The sequence below is a fragment of the Mesoplodon mirus genome (assembly GCF_964341445.2).
Source record: "Mesoplodon mirus genome assembly, chromosome: 6".
Taxonomy (NCBI): Eukaryota; Metazoa; Chordata; class Mammalia; order Artiodactyla; family Ziphiidae; genus Mesoplodon; species Mesoplodon mirus.
Window position 1 is genome coordinate 42,462,408 of NC_138982.1, and position 19,850 is coordinate 42,482,257.

Below are 19,850 nucleotides of genomic sequence, written 5' to 3' on the forward strand. Positions count from 1 at the left end.
CTAGCATTCATATTTGAAAGCAGGTTTGAAAACTTCAGAACACACATACATTTTGCCACACTAGATTTTCAAGCATAAAGTTTCTCAAGTGATTAGAATGTGCTTGCTGAGGGGACATGAGTTCCCACTAGTTAAAAATCACTATTGTTAATATTCATCATTTATTAGGTATTACTTACCCACTAACTTTGGTAAGTAACAAAAAGCTATGTTACGGTCTTCACTAGGCATGCTTGTATTTTTTTGTTGTTGTTCATTATAATTTCTAAAAAATTTTTATTGAAATATAGTTGATTTACAACATTGTGTTAGTTTTAGGTGTACAACCAAGTGATTCAGTTATATTGATACATATATATAAAATATATATGTTTACTTTTACATTCTCTTCCATGATAGGTTATTAGAAGATATTGAGTATTGTTGCCTGTGCTATCTATACAGCGCAAGCTTGTCTTGCAGTTATAACATGTAAAGATGTAAGTGGTGAGCCAGCCCTTTACACTTATCTTATTTTTAGAAGGTAAATGTCAAGAAAAATGGAGAATCAGAATGGCAGTCAATTAATATTGAAATAAATCTAAGTTAAGGAAGATCTTTTGATTTCTCAGCCATTAGAGGCTCTAGATAATAAAACAATCTAATAAAAAAATGTTTTATGAAAAAAAATAAATAAAAATAAATAAAACAATCTAATCTTGGCTACTTTCCCACCCCTCACTTTGAATCCCACTGATTCAAAACTAATAGAGGTCACATCCTACATGAACCCTTGCAAAACTGAAGATCACTACCTCTTCTGAAGGTCACTAGAACTCTCTCAGGCCCTTTCTTTTAGCATTTACAATACCTGTTTTGTGTGAACTATTTGTCCATAAGTAACTGATCGTGGGGGGAAATGCTCTACTCTCTAAGCAAGTGGGAATGCTAGCTCTATTTTTTTTTTTTTTTGTACTTCACACTGATCAATAAGAAGGTAAGAATGGTCAGAGACCAGTGTCACCAATAATACATATCTCAAGCTCTTTGAGGATGAACTAAATTTTAGTTGACTTTTTGCTTATATTTTGGCATCTAGAAAAATGGTATATGTTATTTGTTGAAAGTAAAAATTTAAGAAAAATAGGTCTATGCAGCAATATACTAACATTGGTACTTTGTAAGCAGCTCTTGAGCTGCACAGAAAGACCTTAAGATATCCCCAAATTGCAGGTGCTGGGAAAGCGGTCCCCTATTGATAAACACTTTAGGCCATTTATACAAAGAATCGTTATAAAGACTGCAAAGTATTGCGGTAGTAGTCGTTTCAAGGCAAAGGGATAACCTGAAAAGATAACTTGAAAGAGGAGGGTGAGACAAAATATCGAGCTGATGAGAAGCACATGTCAAGGTGAATGACATGTGGTGTGAACAGAAAGTCTTGAAGAATGCAATGTCATCATCATCTGCCTTTTATTGGTTATACTGCCACCAGGGGTGGAGACTGGATGAGGAAGAAGGTCCCTGTTATCCTAGTGAGCCTGTCATAGAAATAGAAGAAGATAAAACTCTCATCCCTCACTCATGTCCATGCTGTCTTTAACTGAGTATTCAGTTTTTAACTGCTCAAGTGCCATTTAAAAAATATATATATAGTAGTGTCATACTATATCTTTTTTGGTGAAGTAATTAAAACCAGAAGATTTTGAAAAACAGTCAACTCTAGTTCATCTCCTAAACGTCTTGAACCATCATGGCTTCCATTACTACCTATCTTGGGAAAACTTGCCCTGCCACTTGTGAGAGAACAAGTGGTGTGTATTTGCTATTTCCACTTCTCATTCAACAACCACCCTCCTCCACTGTCCCTAGAGCCAGAGACTGTGAGTCTGTTTAAGTACAGAACTATAGGAGTCTGCAGATATAAACTCTGTACTCACAAAGTGGCCCATACCTTTGCAGTTTCTTAATATAAAAACTTTTCTATTTGCAAATAAGAAAGTTCATAAGCCCATCTTTTCAATAGTTTTAAGGGAAACCACAGAAGCATCAGAACCCAACAAATCTTCCTACAACCACTTTGATCTTACACAGTGGCTGGGATTATCTTAAAACAAAACCAGGCCCTATCAGTCCCTTGCTAAAACGCTCCAGTGGATTTCCATTTCATTTAGAATAAGGACAAACTCCTTACTACAGTCCATAAGATCTGGACCCTGCTCACCTTTATCACCTCATTTTATTCATTCTCTTCCAACAACTAAGTTCTAGCCTCCCTGGCTTTCTTTCTATTCCTGTAAATGCCAAGCTGAGAGGACTCATCCTTGCTGTCCTCTGCTTGTAATATTCTTCACCCAGATCTTAGAACGGCTGGCCTCTGTGCATTATTCAGGTTTTGGCTCAAAGGTCATTTCTTCAACGACTTTCCTGAGTTGGCTATCTAAACCAGCCACTCTCTATCTCATTATTAAAATCTTTTATTTTATCCACAGAAAGTATCACTGCCTAAAATTATGTCTACTGCCTCTCTTCTGAAAACACTACTAGAATATAACCTTGAAGAGGAATGAAATATTACCCTCTGACTCTAACCCAGCACCAAAAGTAGACATTGAGTAATTTTTTAATGAACGTACAAATAAGCCATGTGTTGGCTTCCAAAAAAATTGACCTAATTTGCTTTAACTCTTAACTTTGTTTATATTCATGAAAATTTATAAAAGAAAGAGTTTCTGGATTCAGTAAACTACTTAATCTCTCCAAGACTCAGTTTTTATCTGCAAAGTGAAAATAATAACACTGTCTACCTGAAAGTGTTACTGAGAAGGTTGCATGAGCTAATCCACAGAAAGTGCTTAGCACAGTACCTGATATAGCTTTAAAATATTTAACAGCCCCATCTATCACTTAAGATTTTTGGTTCCCCTCCTTTATCCTAAGTCCTTCAAATTATAATAATAACCTTTCAAATAGCTGCGGTATTTTATAATCAAAGAGTACTTGCCCATCTGTCATCACGCAGGACTTTCTTTGTAGTTTGGACTCCAACCTCAGATTTGATATCAAATACCAGGGTCTATCTACCATGTCAACATTACCATGGTGTCAAAGGGAGGGCTGGGGAGCTCAGGTAGTAGAAGGCAGGTGGGATGGGGAACACGCAGTTTGGGGAAATCACACATAAATGGGTGGCATATATTGGAAGACCTGAGGGCTTTGCACCCTTTTCATATAATGAAAGTCACTGTCACATCACTGCAGACTTATCTGGATAAAAAAATAATGGAGGGAATGATCCTGTGCCCAGCATTTGTTCATTCATTTTTTTCTGAGGACTTGCTACTTGTCAGACGGTGTTCTCCATATAGCAGTTAACTAAACAGAAAAACAAACAAACAAAACTCTGCTCTCGGGATACATTCTAGAGGGAGAGACACAAAAAAACAAATGATTAAGATACACAGTATGTTAGATGGAAATAAACATTACAGGGGAAATTGGGAGATCGGGATTGACATGTATACACTGATGTGTATAAAATGGATGACTAATAAGAAAAAATAAAGAAAAGAAATCAAACCAAGCACACTGTGGAGGCTCCAGATAGCTCAGAGCAAACAGTCACTATATACGGACTGCATGGCCTGCACTAGCTTTTAAAATTGTTATGTTTTTAAGCACTTATCTATGTGCCTGGTACAAACGATAAAAATACGTGGTCTCTGTTCTCTAAGAGCAGGAATGTGCAGTGAAATCATAATGTAACAAAAAAAAAAAAGAAAAAAACAAAAAACATTACAGGGGAATAAAATGAAGGTAGATAGGGACACTTTTGGGGCAGTGGAGGGAGTTTAGGGTGGTCAGGGAAGACTTCTCCAGCAAAGTAACCTTTGAGTGAGGTCCCACAGGAGGTGTGAGAATAGGCCACGTGGATACCAGGGGAAAAGGGCTCAGCAAAACACAGGCCCTGAAACAGGAGTGTGGCTGGAGCAGAGGGAGGGGGGGGGCGGAGCTAGATGAAGTCAGCCTATTAATGGGTGGAAACAGTGGGGCCTTGTAAGCACAGTTCCGGCTTTTTTTTTTTTTTTTCCCTTGGCTGAGATGGGAAGCTGTTGGAGAGTTTTGAGCAGGACAGTGAACGAATGTGACAAACAGGATCCCTCTGGGTTGAGAACAGGGCAAAGTGGAACAAAGGTGAGTAGAGCAGAGCAATAGGAGGGGGTTAAATGACCCAGGCAAGACGTGCTGGGGCTTGGACAGGTGCAGGCAGTGGAGGCGCTGAGACAGGGTGGGGTTTTAGACACACTTTAAAGGTGGAGATGAACGCGTTTTGCCGTGTGAGAGAAAAGAGGAATCAAGCATGACTTCAGGTTTCAGGCCTGAGCTCCTGGAAGAGCAGAATCACTTCTGAAGAGAGCAACAATGCCATGTGGGAGAAGGTGAGATCAGAAGGTCCTATTTCCCTCAGTGATGAAAAAAGCTTCTTTAGGTTTACCCATAACATGAGGTGTATGGGACAGAGACAAGAGCAATTTAAACTGACCACAACAAAGGAGGGAAAAACCACAATGATGTAGGCTGGGAAATTAACAAGGACTAAAATAGACTCCATCTGAAAGACGATTAATCTACTGGTAATACAAGCTAGGAGCTAAAGACCAGGAGAGACCAGGAACACAGCTAGAATAAAAAAAAAAAAAATTAAACACCTATAAAAGCGCAGCTATTAAAAAAAACACAAAGAACCCTCGGTAATAAGAACTGTATGTGGGTCCATGTCCATCATTTCACTTTGATTGATTCTTTCATTCATGAGTGCCTGACATATGCAAGATACTATGTTAGGTGTACAAGAAACACAACTGAATTAGACATGATTCACACCCTTGAAGAACATAGATGTCTACCTGGGGAGGCAGACACGTAACATGATTAAAATCAAATGGGATGTGGGGATGTGGAGGAACTGAAATGCCCATACACTGCTGGTGGAAATGTAAGATGGTATAGCTCCTTTGGAAAGCGGTCCAACAGTTCTTCAAAAGGTTAAACAAAAAGTTACCACATAACCCAGCAAGTTCACTGCTAGGTATATACCCAAGAGAACTGAAAGCAATGTCCATACAAAAGCTTGTACTCAAATATTGATAACATCATTCATAATAGCCAAAGTGGAAAAAACTCAAGCACCTATCAACTGATGAAAAAATAAATATAGTGTAGAATGTCCACACACTGGAATATTATTCAGCAATAAAAAAGAATGAAGTACTCATATGAGCTACAACACAGATGAAACTTGTAAATATTATGGTAAGAATCCAGTAAAAGACCATATATTGTATAATTCCAATGTCCAGATTTGGAAAATCCACAGATAAAGAAAGTAGATTAGTGGTTACCAAGGGCTGGAAGGTTTGAGGGAAACGAGTGACTGTTAATGGGTAAGGAGCTTTTTCCTGGGATGAGAAAACTGATGATGGTTGCACAACTCCATGCATACACTAAAATAATAATAACAATAATAACGATTGAATTGTACATTTAAAATGAGTAAATTCTATTGTGTATGAATTATATCTCAATAAAGTTATTACCTATTTAAAATATCCAATAAGACGCATGCTATAGTAAAGGAATTTTAAAAAGTGCTGTGAGAAGAATTCAGAAGAAAGACAAACTAATAATATGTGGGGACTGGGTGAATGGTCAAGCTTCTCCAAGCACTTAATATTAGAGATAGCTCTTGAAGGCTAAAGAGTAGTTGACCAGGCTGGGAAAACAGGAGGGATGCAGAATCTATTCTGTAAGTAGCAGGTTAATTTGGAGTTTTGATATTTAATTCTTCCCTGCCCCCAGATTCCCACCAATAACCTCCGGCTCAAGATGTAGTATATACTGGCTAAGAAAAATATAGCTGAAAAATATTCAAGCAATTTTAATGAGAACCTAAATTTTGCAAAGTCATTTCCATATTTTCAGTAAGGGGTTGATAAACTTCTTCTGTGAAGGGACATACAGTAAATGTTTTGGGCTTGGAAGATCTTACAGCTTCTGATGCACCTTCTCAATTTTACTGTTGTAGTGTGAAAGCAGCCACAGATAATATTTAAGCAAGTGAGCATGGCTGAATTTCAAATAACACATTATTTACCAAACCAGGGGGCAGGTGAGATTGGCCCATGGATTGCAGTTGGCAGGGCCTTGGTCCACGTTCCCCACCTGCCTTGCTTAACTCTTCTCTGGTTCTCTGCTGGTCACTAGCAATTTCCCCACCCCTGCAGTGATTATCAGCCTCAGCCGTCTCATAGAGAGCCTGCTTAATACTCTGCATCCTTTGGATGGGATGAAAAGCAGGATTAAAAATGGGGTTTCCGGCTTCCCTGGTGGTGCAGTGGTTGAGAGTCCGCCTGCCAATGCAGGAGACACAGGTTCGTGTCCCAGTCCAGGAGGATCCCACATGCTGCGGAGTGGCTGGGCCCATGAGCCATGGCCGCTGAGCCTGCGCGTCCAGAGCCTGTGCTCCGCAACGGGAGAGGCCACAACAGTGAGAGGCCTGCGTACCGCAAAAAAAAACTAAAAATAAATTTAAAAAAATAAAATTACGGGCTATTAAAAAAAAATGGGGTTTCATCTGGTAAAGATTTTAAGTATCATCTTTATAGTAAGTCTATCTAAATTCATGTTAAAGATTGCAAGTATGAACCGTGAAAAATACACTTAGCTAATAGATCTATAAAGAATACAAAGCACACCGCTACTCTCTTATCCCTTTTCACAACAATACCTAAAGGTACATAAAAAATAAACAAGGTGTCTATGTTTGAGCAACAAATATACCAAGTACTTATAAAGACAGAATAAAAGGGGGCCTGTTATCTGGAACTTATATTTAGTATATAGCTTCAACTCCTGGACTCTTGATATAATGTTGACTGAATCTTGGGTTTCAAATGTTAAGTGTGTTACGTCCCAGAAATACAACTCTAAGCTTTTAACCCCTAAAGTGTTTGGCCCAATGAATATTTGATGTTTGGATAACTGTACAGTGAGCTAACACATGTAAATACAGACAGCTACGAATGAAGGCAAGTGTCACAGAGTGGAAAGAACATATTGGGTTGGCAGTCAGAAGACCTAAGAGCTTATCCTTCCTCTGACATTGGGTATTGGTATGATACTAGGCAAGCTGCCCCTGGACATGTTACAGAGTTTTCCCCACATATGAAAGTATTTGGTAAATTTTGTAAGGGGTTACAAAAATGCTACATGTTATTGTTACATAAACTAAGATGTTATAGTTAAGTAAACTTCTGAAATAAACCATATTGTATTTTTCTGAAGAACAGTCACTGAATTCTAAGGATGAAATAGAGCAAACACTGTACCATTTGCTAAGAGTATATCCAAAAGTTGGGTTTTCCATATTCCAGAAAATCAAAGACCTAACATAACAAGTAAATATTTCTGGGACAATGGCAATTTTGGAAAGTTAACTATATGACTTTCACTCTGGGATACTTCCCAATATTCTGTGTGTAACATCTGTCAAAGGTTTTATATTCACCACTAATTATTATACATTGATAGTGGTTGAGTGTCTTTGTTTGCTGGGGAGGAGAACAACTATAGTTTCTCCTCTGAAATAGGACAGCATGGTTGTTTGCAGCTGGCCAAGAAGGAAAGGAGATTTCTAGAGGGACATATCACTGGGTCCACTTGCAAAATGAAGTGCATTCTCTTGCTCTTAAACACAAAAAAATTACTTATTGCTAGAGTCGTTTGTTAAAACTATTTAATTTTCCAAAGAGATTAGGGACCTGGGATACTTTCAAACATCTAAATCTATGAAAAACATTATACAAGTAAAATGAATAAATAATATTCACAGACATGTCTTAGTGTACTAAGACATCCATCCTCACGGTAACTTTTAAAATCAGGGGAAGGGGCTTCCCTGGTGGCACAGTGGTTAAGAATCTGTCTGCCAATGCAGGGGACATGGGTTTGAGCCCTGGTCTGGGAAGATCCCACATGCCACGGAGCAACTAAGCCCGTGCACCACAAGTACTGAGCCTGCGCTCTAAAGCCTGCGAGCCACAAGTACTGAGCCTGTGTGCCACAACTACTGAAGCCCACTTGCCTAGAGCCCATGCTCCACAACAAGAGAAGCCACTGCAATCAATGAGAAGCCTGCGCACCGCAACGAAGAGTAGCCCCTGCTCACCTCAATAAAATAAATAAAATTAAATAAATTTATTTTAAAAAAACTCTAATAAAATAAATAAATTAAAAAAATAAAATCAGGGGAAGGAGAGATGACAGACTGAGTCAAAATCATAAAGACTCTAAGAACCAGTCGTCTCACTGGAACAACTGTGAGCCTGAATGAGGAACACCAGAATGGCCTCCATTTTCTATTATTAAGAGGCCTTACAGAATTAGTGTGGAGGTATAAGGCCAGGAGATCAGCTCCTTTTAACAATAGTTATTATACCTTTTAAAGGTCCTTTATACTTCCGATCTCATTGGTCTTGAACCAATGTAGAGAGAAATTGTGATTTAGAAAAAAGTGTTAAGTTTTCTACTCAAATGTGCCACTTACGAGTTGTATAACTAACTCTTCAGGTCACTGTAACTCTTCAGGCCTCAGTTTCTCATCTGTAATTTTAAGGGATTATAACCTACTGATTCTGAAGATAATGTCTATGTCTGACAGTTTCAACAGGCCAGTCTAGAGGAACGGAGAGTAAAGATTTATTTATTTTTTTTTCCAATTTCCGTCCTTCAAATTTGTAGGAAACTGTCTCTTCTTCAATCAAGAAGCAAATCTTCCAAACAGAAAGGTGATGGATAGACTCTTATCCATAAAGGAAATAAACAGTTGAATCAAGAATTTATTTGTAGATGAAATGATCAGGTAGAAAAGCCTAAGGAGTCTTAAGAAGCTAGTAAAACTGTTAAAGAGGTCATAAGATGCAAGGTCAATATTAAAAAATCAATGGTATTTGTATACACTACAAAATGACTGCAAATTAAGAATTTTTTAAAAATACCATTTATAATGCACCCAGAATATGAAATAATTTAACAAAATACGGGTAAAACTACAATACATTGTTGAGAGAAATTAATTAAAAGCATAAATAGAATGAGAGATATACCATGTTCATGGGTTGGAAGACTCAATATTGTTACGATATCAGCTCTTTTCAAATTATAGATTCAACAAAATCTCAACTGAAATCACAGCAAGCTGTTTTGTGGAAATTGACAAGCTGATGCTAAAATGTATAAGGAAATGGTAAAGACTTAGAATAATCAAAGCACTTTTGAAAGAGAAGAAAGATGGAAAGCTTATATTGTCAGATTTCAAAATCTTGTATAAAAGTCAGAGATCAAGATAGTGTGGCACTGGCTTGAGGATAGATATACAAATAAATGGAAAAGAATAGAGTCCAGATGGACCCACACATCTGTGGTCAATTGATTTTTGTCAAAGGTGTCAAGGTATTTCAATGGAAGAAAAGAGTCTTTTCAATAAATCATGTTGGAAAAACTGTGTATCTCAATGGGGGTAAATGACTTTTGACCCTTATCTCACATAATACACAAAGATTAACTCAAAGTGAATTATAACCTTGAATTTACCTGTAAAACATCTAAAAGAAAGCACAGAATAAAACCTTTATGACCATGAGGAGGCAAAAATATCTAAGGAAACAGAAAGCATAAACTATAGAAGATAAAAGTGATAAATTGACCTCCATCAAAAGTAAATACTTCTGCTCTTAGAAAACAACATTAAGAAAATGAAAAGTCAAGTCACCGACTGGGAATGCATATATCTAAGGACTCTTACGCAGAATACATAATGTACTCTTCCAAAAAAAAAAAAGAAACAATCCAATTTAAAAAATAAACCAAAAATTTGATGACACTTCACAAAAGAAGACATACAAATGGCTAATAAGTGCGTGAATAATAAGTGTTCCACATTATTAATCAAAAGGAAAATGTAAATATAAACCACAATCAGATACATCTGTACAGCATGAAAATAGCTAAAATTAAGAAGGTTGACAATACCAAGTGCTGCCAGGATTAGGGAGCAACTGGACCTCTCATATATTGCTGGTGAGATTGTAAAATGGTACATTTAGGAAAACAATTCAGCAGTCTCTTATGAAGTTAAATATTTACCACACAACCTAGCAATTCCTCTGCTAGGTATTTATCCAAGAAAAATGAAAACTATGTTCATATAAAGACTTGTACATGAATGTTCATAGCAGCTTTATTAATAATCAAAAATGGGAAAAAAATGCCCCCAAACAAGTGAATGGATAAACAAAATGTAGTATATCCATGTAATGGATACATACACAAATGAAGCTCAAAAAAATTATAGTGAGTAGAAGGAACCTAGATGCGAGAGTGTATACTATATGATTCTATTTATATGGAATTCTAGAAAGGGTAAAAATAATCCGTGTTAGAAAGCAGAAAGTTTGCCTGGGGCTGAGGGTAAAGGGGGCTGACTGCAAGAGGGCTCGAGGGAGCTCTGTGGGGTAGTGGAAATGTTCTCTATCTTGATTTTGATGGTGGTTACCCAGGTGCATAAATTTGCCAAAGATTCACTGCCTTGTGCATTTCAAATGGGCACATTTTACTGTATATAAATTGAACCTCAAAAACGTAATTAAAGAATCTGAATCAACAAATTCTATGGACATTTGGCAAATGCAAAAAGTAAAAAAGACTGTGTACATAACAGCATACACATACACACATGTATCCCAGAAGGAATGTAAAACATTAGCACAATTGTGAACATGAGAAACTATCTAGCTACTTTGGATACTGAGTTGCTCATGTGACAATGTGTGTGTTACTGAGGTCACCTAAGCTAATCTGGTGGTGTAGGTTTGGGTTTTGGCATTTTGATCAACAATCTGCTAAGTTCTAAAGCAGGACTTACTCCTTATTTTACTAGGACGTAGGAAGTTTCTTCAAGTACCTTCATTAAACAAGAATGTATCATGTACTGTCTTAGTTACTCTGGCTGAAACAGTGCTCAGATACCATCTCTATCCCCCAAATCTCAGAGTCTAATATATGCTAGGGCATAGGCTCGTGAAGGACAGGTACATGAATGATTCTAGTACAGTAAGTGTGTGAAAATTTACATAAGAGAGGGTAAAATAATGTACAACTTAATTTTTGAAAGAGAAGGCTTCACAAGAGAGATTAACACTCTAGTTTGGTTTTAATGGGTCATGTTGGATATGCAAACATTTAATTTATTTGGGGGGAGGTCTGGGAAGGCATTCGAGGAAGGAAGAAGTAGCTCCACGATGAAAGCTATAGAGATGATAAATAACTAGGAATGTAATTTCTCAGCTGGAAGCTGGGATGCTTAAAAGGGGAGATAAAACTGGAAATCTAGGCTGGGGTTTCAATTCATTCCATAACTGGGTGGGGACTCCTGAAGGTTTTTGAGAAAAGGCAATTAGTGACGAGTGCAGAGCTGTGGGGTAGAAAGGTTAATCTGATAGCATGTGTAGGATGAACAGGTGTGGAGTGACTAGAGGTGGGGACACCCAATAAAGGGCCATTTTCAATGGCTCAGGTGAGAAACGGGGACAACTGAACCAGGACAGTAGCAAAGGGGGTTTCAGTAAGAAAACTGATTTGAGATACTGTGAACGTAGAAACACTGGAATAAATTGTACACAGTGATGGGAAAGAGGAAACATAGCCCCAAGGTGCTGAGCCTGGGTGCCCAGCAGGGATTTAACGGCGCTTACCCTGCAGCTGTTGATCTCATGACACAGCACCGCAACTGCCTGAGCCTATTGACATGTCTGCCTGTGATGTGGGCCATAGCGGAGCCACGCCCAGTGGCTGCCAATGCTGATGTGGCACTCCCCCCATCCAAACACCAAACCAACATCCATAGTTTACCAGGTGGAAAGCATAAGGACAAACCTTCTGAAAACCTGATTTGGAATCGTGGCTCACCCATGAATTTGACATACGACCTTAGGTGAGTGACTCTCATTATTGAGCTTTTGAACCCCTATCAGTAAAAGAGAGACAAAAATCCTCTACCTGTGCTTATCGCTTATGTTTTTTGTGAGGTCCTCAAAGCATTGTGGAAACTGAAAAACCCTGTGCAAAGGGGAATTACTAATATTACAGTCTGTCCTCCTCAAGCAATCTCTTCCATCCTCAGCTTTATACAGACCTAGGTATTATTAGCACCTGACTGGAGGCCTATATCCACATCTATCCTTCTCCCTACCCTAACTAACACTTCTTTTTTGTTTCTCTGATCCTGGAATTGAGAGATATTTAGCCTAGGGTTTACCATAAAGATAGTTTTCTCCCAAATGCCACCAATTCTTGCAGGGCACCCAATATATACAACCTCCATTTCACTGTGGAAAAGACCACAATGAAATGAAATTTAAATATTTTGATATTACTTGAATATCTGAAATGCTACTATATCAACATTCTCAAATATTTTCTTAATCTCAACAATTCCCAGGACTTGGGGATCCGTCAACACTGACCCTGGTGGTTAACTACCTTCACTCTCCTCTCTGATGCATTAAATATCCCCAGATTCAAACACTAAATGAACAGTAGTAATCTGTTCTGACTCTGGATAAGATAAACTTGGTGTTGGATTTATTGAAAGGTGATTGGTTGATCTCCAAATTCTCACTGTCCTGAAGGATTTTTCCAAGGAAATTTTAATAGATGGTTTTAGAATATAACTTAACCCCCCCACTAGTTGGGTCTCCACAGCTTTCCAGAGATGCACAGCACCAGCACTCTTAACATACTGCAGAGGAAATACCTGTCTCTGCAACAGAGCCGAGGCTGCCATAGATTAGGTTTATGACAAGGAAGAGGAAGCTAAAGCTACCTGCCACTGTGGGCCTGAAAGTGATGACTGCCTCTAGGTCCTGGCTCTGGGGCTTTCAAGCTGACTCACCTTACCTGAATATTGGAGAAAATACACATCCTACCTCACGGGAATGTGAAGATAACACACAGGACAAAAGTTCTGTGAACAACACAACAACCAGCAGATATCAGCTTTTATAAAATGGCAAAGAGAAAAGATTCCACTGTGTCTTTAAGAGGATTTCCAGTGAGAAGAGAACATTTCTCTCTTATAAAGACTTGCTTATAAAAATATTTTTCAAGGAATTCAGCTCACATGGTCCAGGAAACACATTATGGTCTACTGTAGCATGCAAATTCAGTGCTCAGCACATTATGGAAACACAAATATAATCACGATCCCCCAAGGCTTGTAGGTTCTGATTTGGTCTCCTTCCTTTCTTCATTCTTTTCTTCCTTTCTTTTTTTTCCTTTTATTTCCTACTTGCTCCTTCCCTTCTTCTACTTCTTCTTCTATATCACACCATGGCGTGGAAAAATTAAAGCAGCTTATCTCAAACCTAAAGGAGATTTATTTCTTTCATTGTTTGAAAACTTTTTCCTTAATGGGTTAAATGCCAAACTCCTAAGAACTTCTCAATGTAACAAAAGGTAATTGTTTTAAGGCACCGAGGTATGCTTTCCATCAGTGCCTAAAAAATTGGAAATAAATGAAAGCCAGTGAAAAAGCTGAATAGTCCTCACTTGGCAATTATTCAGCCCTTGGAGATTTCCAAGCCTTTTGCAATCATTAATTAATTAGTGAAGACGACATTCCACTTTACTGAGGCTGGGAGCATGACATAAAGAGGTCTAGAGGCTTTCCTCAAGCTCAAAGAAGAATATCAAGGGAGGAACTGGGATTAGAATTAGGAGCTCACTTCTCAAGCCAGGAGTCACATCGCTAAGCCAAGCAAAGTTAATATTTGAGACAATAAGGTGCTCTGTGCACAGGTGCAGTTGAATACAGTAGTGTTCTGCTCAAAGACCAACTGAGAAAGAGCCCACCCCTTCATCCACCAATGCTCCCACAACACACACAGACGACAGATATCTGTAGCTTCATCAGCCTCTTTCCCCTTTCCCAAAACAAAGACAGATGGCTAAATATCAGTCTCTAACCACTCTCCTTAATAATCACAGCAAAAAGTACATGATTTGATTTTCATTTTTTAAATGCACAATATGATGTTAAAACACATGACACTGTTGAAAAACAAATATTTCATAATTTTTTTTAAATGACATGAAATCCACTGATGTCCAGAATCCTTAACAAGGTAATAGATCATCCTGAATAATTCTTTTACTCCAATAAGAAGGAAAATCAAGTTTCATGCTTTCTGGAGAGTGGTTAGTAAAAGTTCATTCTGTTAGCCCAAGTAAGTTGATGAAGACAGACCAAGTACTAGTGATGTTTCTGGACCTAACATCTTAGAACCAGGTCTTGCAGCGGGTGCTGATCCTTTTGTTTACACTACTGGATTGGCTCCAGAGGGCCCAGTAACATGATGGGAAATCAGGAAACTCAGAGATTGGCTTTGTACTTCACCAGATCATTCTCTCCACCTAGACATACTTTTGCTCTGTCTCATGTCTGTTTCCCCAGGTGGGGTAATAGGATCCTTAAATAACTCAGGGCCCATCTCCTGCTCTTAGGAACATCACTCAGCCATCCTATCACAGTCAGGCTGCTTTGGACAGGGCAAAACTGCATACCTATTGGAACTTAAATGTTGATGGCCATTGTCCCAACCTAAATTTTTAATCTTCTGTAGGGGAATTTGTTGCAATTGTACCAAAGTGAGGTAAAGTTGAATAACCCCATTTTCTTCTGAACCGATTGCTCTGGGGTCAGGACAGACGAATGCAAATATACTGCAATGTTAACAAAGGGCAAGGTTGTCCAGCTTGGCTATTTTGGGCAATATTTATTTTAAAAACAAAACAAAACAAAAAAACCTTAATAACATTTTTCATAAAGAGATTTTTGGAAAGAAAGTCCTTCCAAGAGTAATGTTTCAAAAACACTTAACATTTTCACTTGAAATCTTTATGTTGGAAGATGATCATGGCTTGGTCCACTTTCATGTAATGGGCAATCATAAGGTTGATGGATGCCTCCAGCTACCCACAGGCCCCACTTGCTGGGAAGGGCTCTTTCCTCTAAGGAACCTAAAATCCATCTGCATCATTAACAGAGCAGATGCTTTCATGTGAGAATAGTGATTTAGTAAACTCCCTACCCAGAGAGTAAGTACCTCACTAAATTCTGTTATAATGTTGAAAATGTGAATGGATATGCCTGGAAATTGACAAACTCAACTGTGTAAAGGATTAAAAAACAAACAAACGTATAGTCCAAACTTCCACCCAGTACATCCTCCCAATTTATCACTGAACTTCTTGATAATAAAGGGCTCTCCAATTTCTGATTTCTTACAGTTCTTACTATGGGGAAGGGAGTGCTCGGTTCTAACACAATGGCTGGAAACTAGATTGGTTTCTCCATCTATCTCCTTCCAAGTAACTCTCCTTGGTTCCTCTTTTCACGGTGGGAGGAAACATCATCATATTGGTTCTAGGACACATGAAAAATCCAAGTTGTAGGTGAGTAGGTGTGTATAGTATTATATCTTACCTATTCACAGGAAGTAATTGAACATGTTGACTTAAAACACATACATGCTTGAAATTAAATCAAACAACAAAAAAGATAATTGTCATAAAGAATTTTTTTAAGTTGCCTAATAGGGTTAATGGTTGGAGAGTAATATTCTTCTTGGAGGATCATTAATGTAGATAAACAAGGGGTAATAAACAACTGCCATTCTCCTACAGCCCCTTCCCAAAGAAAACTAGACAAGATATCTGCATTACCTTAGATCTCCTTAGCCTCACCTGTCTCCTGCGCCCTTGTCCACTTGTTCATCCCCAGCAGTCAGTATGGTACCAACTTTGCTTGGGTTCTGACCGCCTTCACATGAGCCCAGACTGTCATCAACTCATCTCATGTTGCCCTGAGCACCTCTCACCTCCACATGTGGGAATTCCCTGTCCCTGCTGAGAAATCAGATACTTCAGATCTATTTAGTGACCAAGTAAATGCAACATCTAAGTGTGAGGAAGTCTATGACCCACAGAAGGAAGCTCTGACCAACAGGAAAGGAGCTGGAAGATAAATTATTTTCCCTTCCTCTCCCCAAACAGATTGTCCTGAGCTGCTATGGTTCATATGGTCTTTTGGAAGATGGTCCTTCAAGATTGAAAAATTAGTTGTACTTGATACTAAACGAAGCCATATTGGTAACATGCCCCCATATCCCCAAATAGGATCTCCCCATTTTCCTGCTTCGCTCATGCACTTCCTTCAGATTGTACTTTCTAATGAAATAAAAGTAGCATATATACTTCTGCCTTAGGCTCTGCTTTCTGGGGAAGGCAGACCAAGACAGGTACCCCCTTATTCCCATCACTATATTAATGAGTTCCCTACCTTTGGTTGCAGTGGTGGTGCACAGGGGGCTGAAACAGGATCTGTGATATAGGTCTTCTTGGGACCAGCAACTGGATACATCCCAGCAGGGTTCTGGTTCCCGGTGCCAGAAGGAGTATACCCTTGTTCCCGCTTCCAGGTATTTGGGTGACCTTGTTGACCATAGGCAGGATCAGAGTCATTTTTGCCCCCATAGCCAGGCCCCGCTGCACAATAGGGTTCATAATAGCGTCCTTGGTTGGGGGCATACCCATACCCAGGCTCAGGCTGAAGTCCTGGGGGTGGAATATACGCATAATCCATGCCTCCCCGTGTAGAAGGAGGTGGACCCTGCCCAGCGATAGGAACTGGTTGAGTGTTATAGCCCTGGGCCCCTGGCCCTGAGCCATAAAATTGTCCTGGTGAAGGGGCAGCCATGTAATGAGAGCTGGGCTGGGCTGACTTCACCTGCACATTGAAGGTAGGCCTTGAAGGGGTAGATGCCGTAGTGTAGGAGGCTGGGACGGGCTGAGGCTGGGGTTTTAGCGTTCCAATTGGAGCCACGGGGATGGGTCCAGCCTGGGGTACGGGCTGTGGCTTCAATGTAGACTTTTTCGTTGCCGTCAGAGGGGGCTGGTTTGGTATGATCATTCTCTTATGTCCTGTGACAGGGGTGGAGACTGGAGGAGAAGCTGTTGTTGAGCTAGTAGAGCCCTAAAGCAGAAAAGAGAAAAGGAAAAAAAAAAAGACAAAGATTATTGCTAATGAAAAATAAAAATACATAAACCGACAAATATTAATAAATGCCATTATTACTTTTGTATTAACTCGGCAAAACATAAACAAGGCATGGTTCCTGCCTTCTAAGAGTTCACAGACAACACAAAAATCAGTTGCGCTTCTGTGTACCAATTCCACTTATAATAACATGAAAAAGAAAGAAAAAACTTAGGAATAAACTTAACCAAAGAGGTGAAAGTCTTATACACTGAAAAGTACAAAATGTTGCTGATAAATTAAAGAAGATACCACTAAATGGAAAGACATATCATGTTCATGGATTGGAAGACTTGATATTGCAAAAATGTTAATACTACCCAGAGCAATGTACAGATTTAATGCAATCCCTGTCAAAATCCCAATGGAACTTTTCTGCAAAAATAGAAAAATCCATATGCAATCTCAAGAGACTCTGAATAACCAAAACAATCTTGAAAAAGAAGATTGGAGCTCTCACACTACGCAACTTCAAAATTTACTACAAAGCTATAATAATCAGTGTTCCATTGGCATAAAGACAGACATAGACCAATGGAATAGAATTGAGAGCCCAGAAATACATCCTTGCATACATGGTTTGATTTGACATGGGTGCCAAGACCATTTGATGGGGAAAGGATAGTCTTTTCAACAAATGGTGCTGGGAATACTGGACATCCACATGCAAAAGAATGAAGTTGGACCCTTACTTTACACCATATACAAAATGTAACCCAAAATTCTAGCTCTAAATGTAAGAACTATAACTATAAAACTCCTTAAAAAAAAACACAGAAGAAAAAGATTCATGACATTGGATTTGGCAATGATTTTTTTTAATACAAATAGAAACATCAAAAGCACCAGCACCAAAAGAAAACAGATAAATTGAACAATGGGATCTCAAACAAACTACCCGAAGACTTGGTCACCATACTGCTAAAAGGCAATACTAGAGAAAGAGAGCTGAAGGACTAAGCAGAGGGAACAAAAAAAAGCAATGAGGGGTGTTGGGAGAAATAAACAAATACTGCTGGTACAACCAAAGAAATACTAAATTTAGGATCAAAGATTCCTGTCAAAGAGTGATTTACCAAAGATAACTCAAATGCAGCCTCCTCCCTTTACATCTTTCTGTTTTTTATCACATTCATTTGTTCAATTCGGAAATACTTACTGAATGCCCTAAAAATGTCCTAAGGCCACAAAGATTAAAAGACTTTCTGCTGAACTGTGAGAGGTCTTGGTTAGGCTGGGGATAAGTAAAGGCTTAGGGAAGGTTTGAAGATCCAAACATTCATCCTAAGGCACTAGCCTATTAGGGATCTGTAAACATTCCAGTGACAGAATGTCTTAATTTTGCTCTGGCTTACTATGATTAGATTTGTTGATACAAGAAATGAATGACCACACCCTAATTCGGTTGTTCATTAATTTCCAGGTCAATTCTAGTATGTATAGGAAGAAACGACACAAGACTTTATATTACTCTAGTGTCATTTGCCCACACCAAGCCATTAGAGATACATACATGTGGGGCAGATGCTAACTGCTTCCCCATACCCACTGCCCTTCTTCATTACTCAAAAAAATTCAGTTTTGTTTGGGGCAGCAATGTGCCCACTCTTCCCTAGATTACTTTGCAGGTAGGAGTTGCCATGTGACACAGTTCTGGCCAATGGGATGTATGCGAAGCATTTCTGGAAAAGCTAGAGCTCTCCTGACACAGCACGATCCCTTCCTACTTTTCCCTTTTCCTCCTTCCTGCCTGGGGTGTGGATGTGGGGCTGGAGATAGTACAGCTATCCTGTCCCCACCATAACATACAAGTATACTGATTTAGACATATGGCTTTCTGGGAATAGCTTTCTGGTGATCTAGGTTGATCCAGAGATAAAGATCAAAACATCTCAGGGATGTTTGGTTAACATATAGTAGTTGTCTTTTTTTTTTTTTTTTTTTTTGGCCGTGCCGTGCTGCTTGCCCGATCTTAGTTCCCGGACCAGGGATCCGGGAACTAAGGGATCAAACCTACGCCCCCTTCAGTGGAAGCATGGAGTTCTAACCAGTGGACTGCCAGGGAATTCTCTGTATAGCGGTTCTCAACTGGAGAGGAAATCACCTAGTGACCAGGGAGAGTTTAGAAATGTGTGGCAATGTTTTTTACTGTCACAGTGATTAGGGGATTCTATTTTCACTGAATGGTTAAAAGGCAAAATGACATCATTGTCAAACCCAAGATGACAACAGTGCCCCTGTTGAGAGACACCAGTAAACTCTTGAGCCACATGTCTTCTGGGAACCTGATTGTGAAGTTCCCAGCTGTCAGCCAAGGAGGGTCACTGGTCCTTTCTAGGATCTCTCTTCTACCACACTCTCTCCTCCTATTTAAATCACTGCTCTCCCCCTTGGTCCTCTTGAACCTAGGGAGATGACAGTTCTGACTCTGCTAGCCCCAGATTATCACTTTGTCCCTAATGGCTTCTCTATACCCAAGTGGACCTATGTACACAATGCATTTATAAATCAGCTCCTTGAGAGGGACGAGTTTCTGTGTGCTCTCATTTTCATTGGGATCTGACTGTGACAGCTATCTTTTCCTGTCATTTGTGATTTGTCTCAATTGTAGTTTCCTAGAGATTTTGTAATTCTAGATTTAGTTTTCTGTTAAGTTACA

At 39.0% G+C, this 19,850-nt stretch overlaps 1 protein-coding gene across 7 annotated transcripts in view; it reads right to left on the reverse strand.

The window, feature by feature from the left end:
• LPP (LIM domain containing preferred translocation partner in lipoma) overlaps nt 1-19,850 on the reverse strand; it is a 709,708-nt gene that overhangs the window by 259,350 nt on the left and 430,508 nt on the right. For all 7 annotated transcript variants that reach the window (XM_082624540.1, XM_082624542.1, XM_082624541.1 and 4 more), the window contains one exon: nt 16,436-17,128. In XM_082624540.1, coding sequence (XP_082480666.1) covers nt 16,436-17,128 — 693 coding nt within the window. The remainder of the gene's footprint in view (nt 1-16,435; nt 17,129-19,850) is intronic.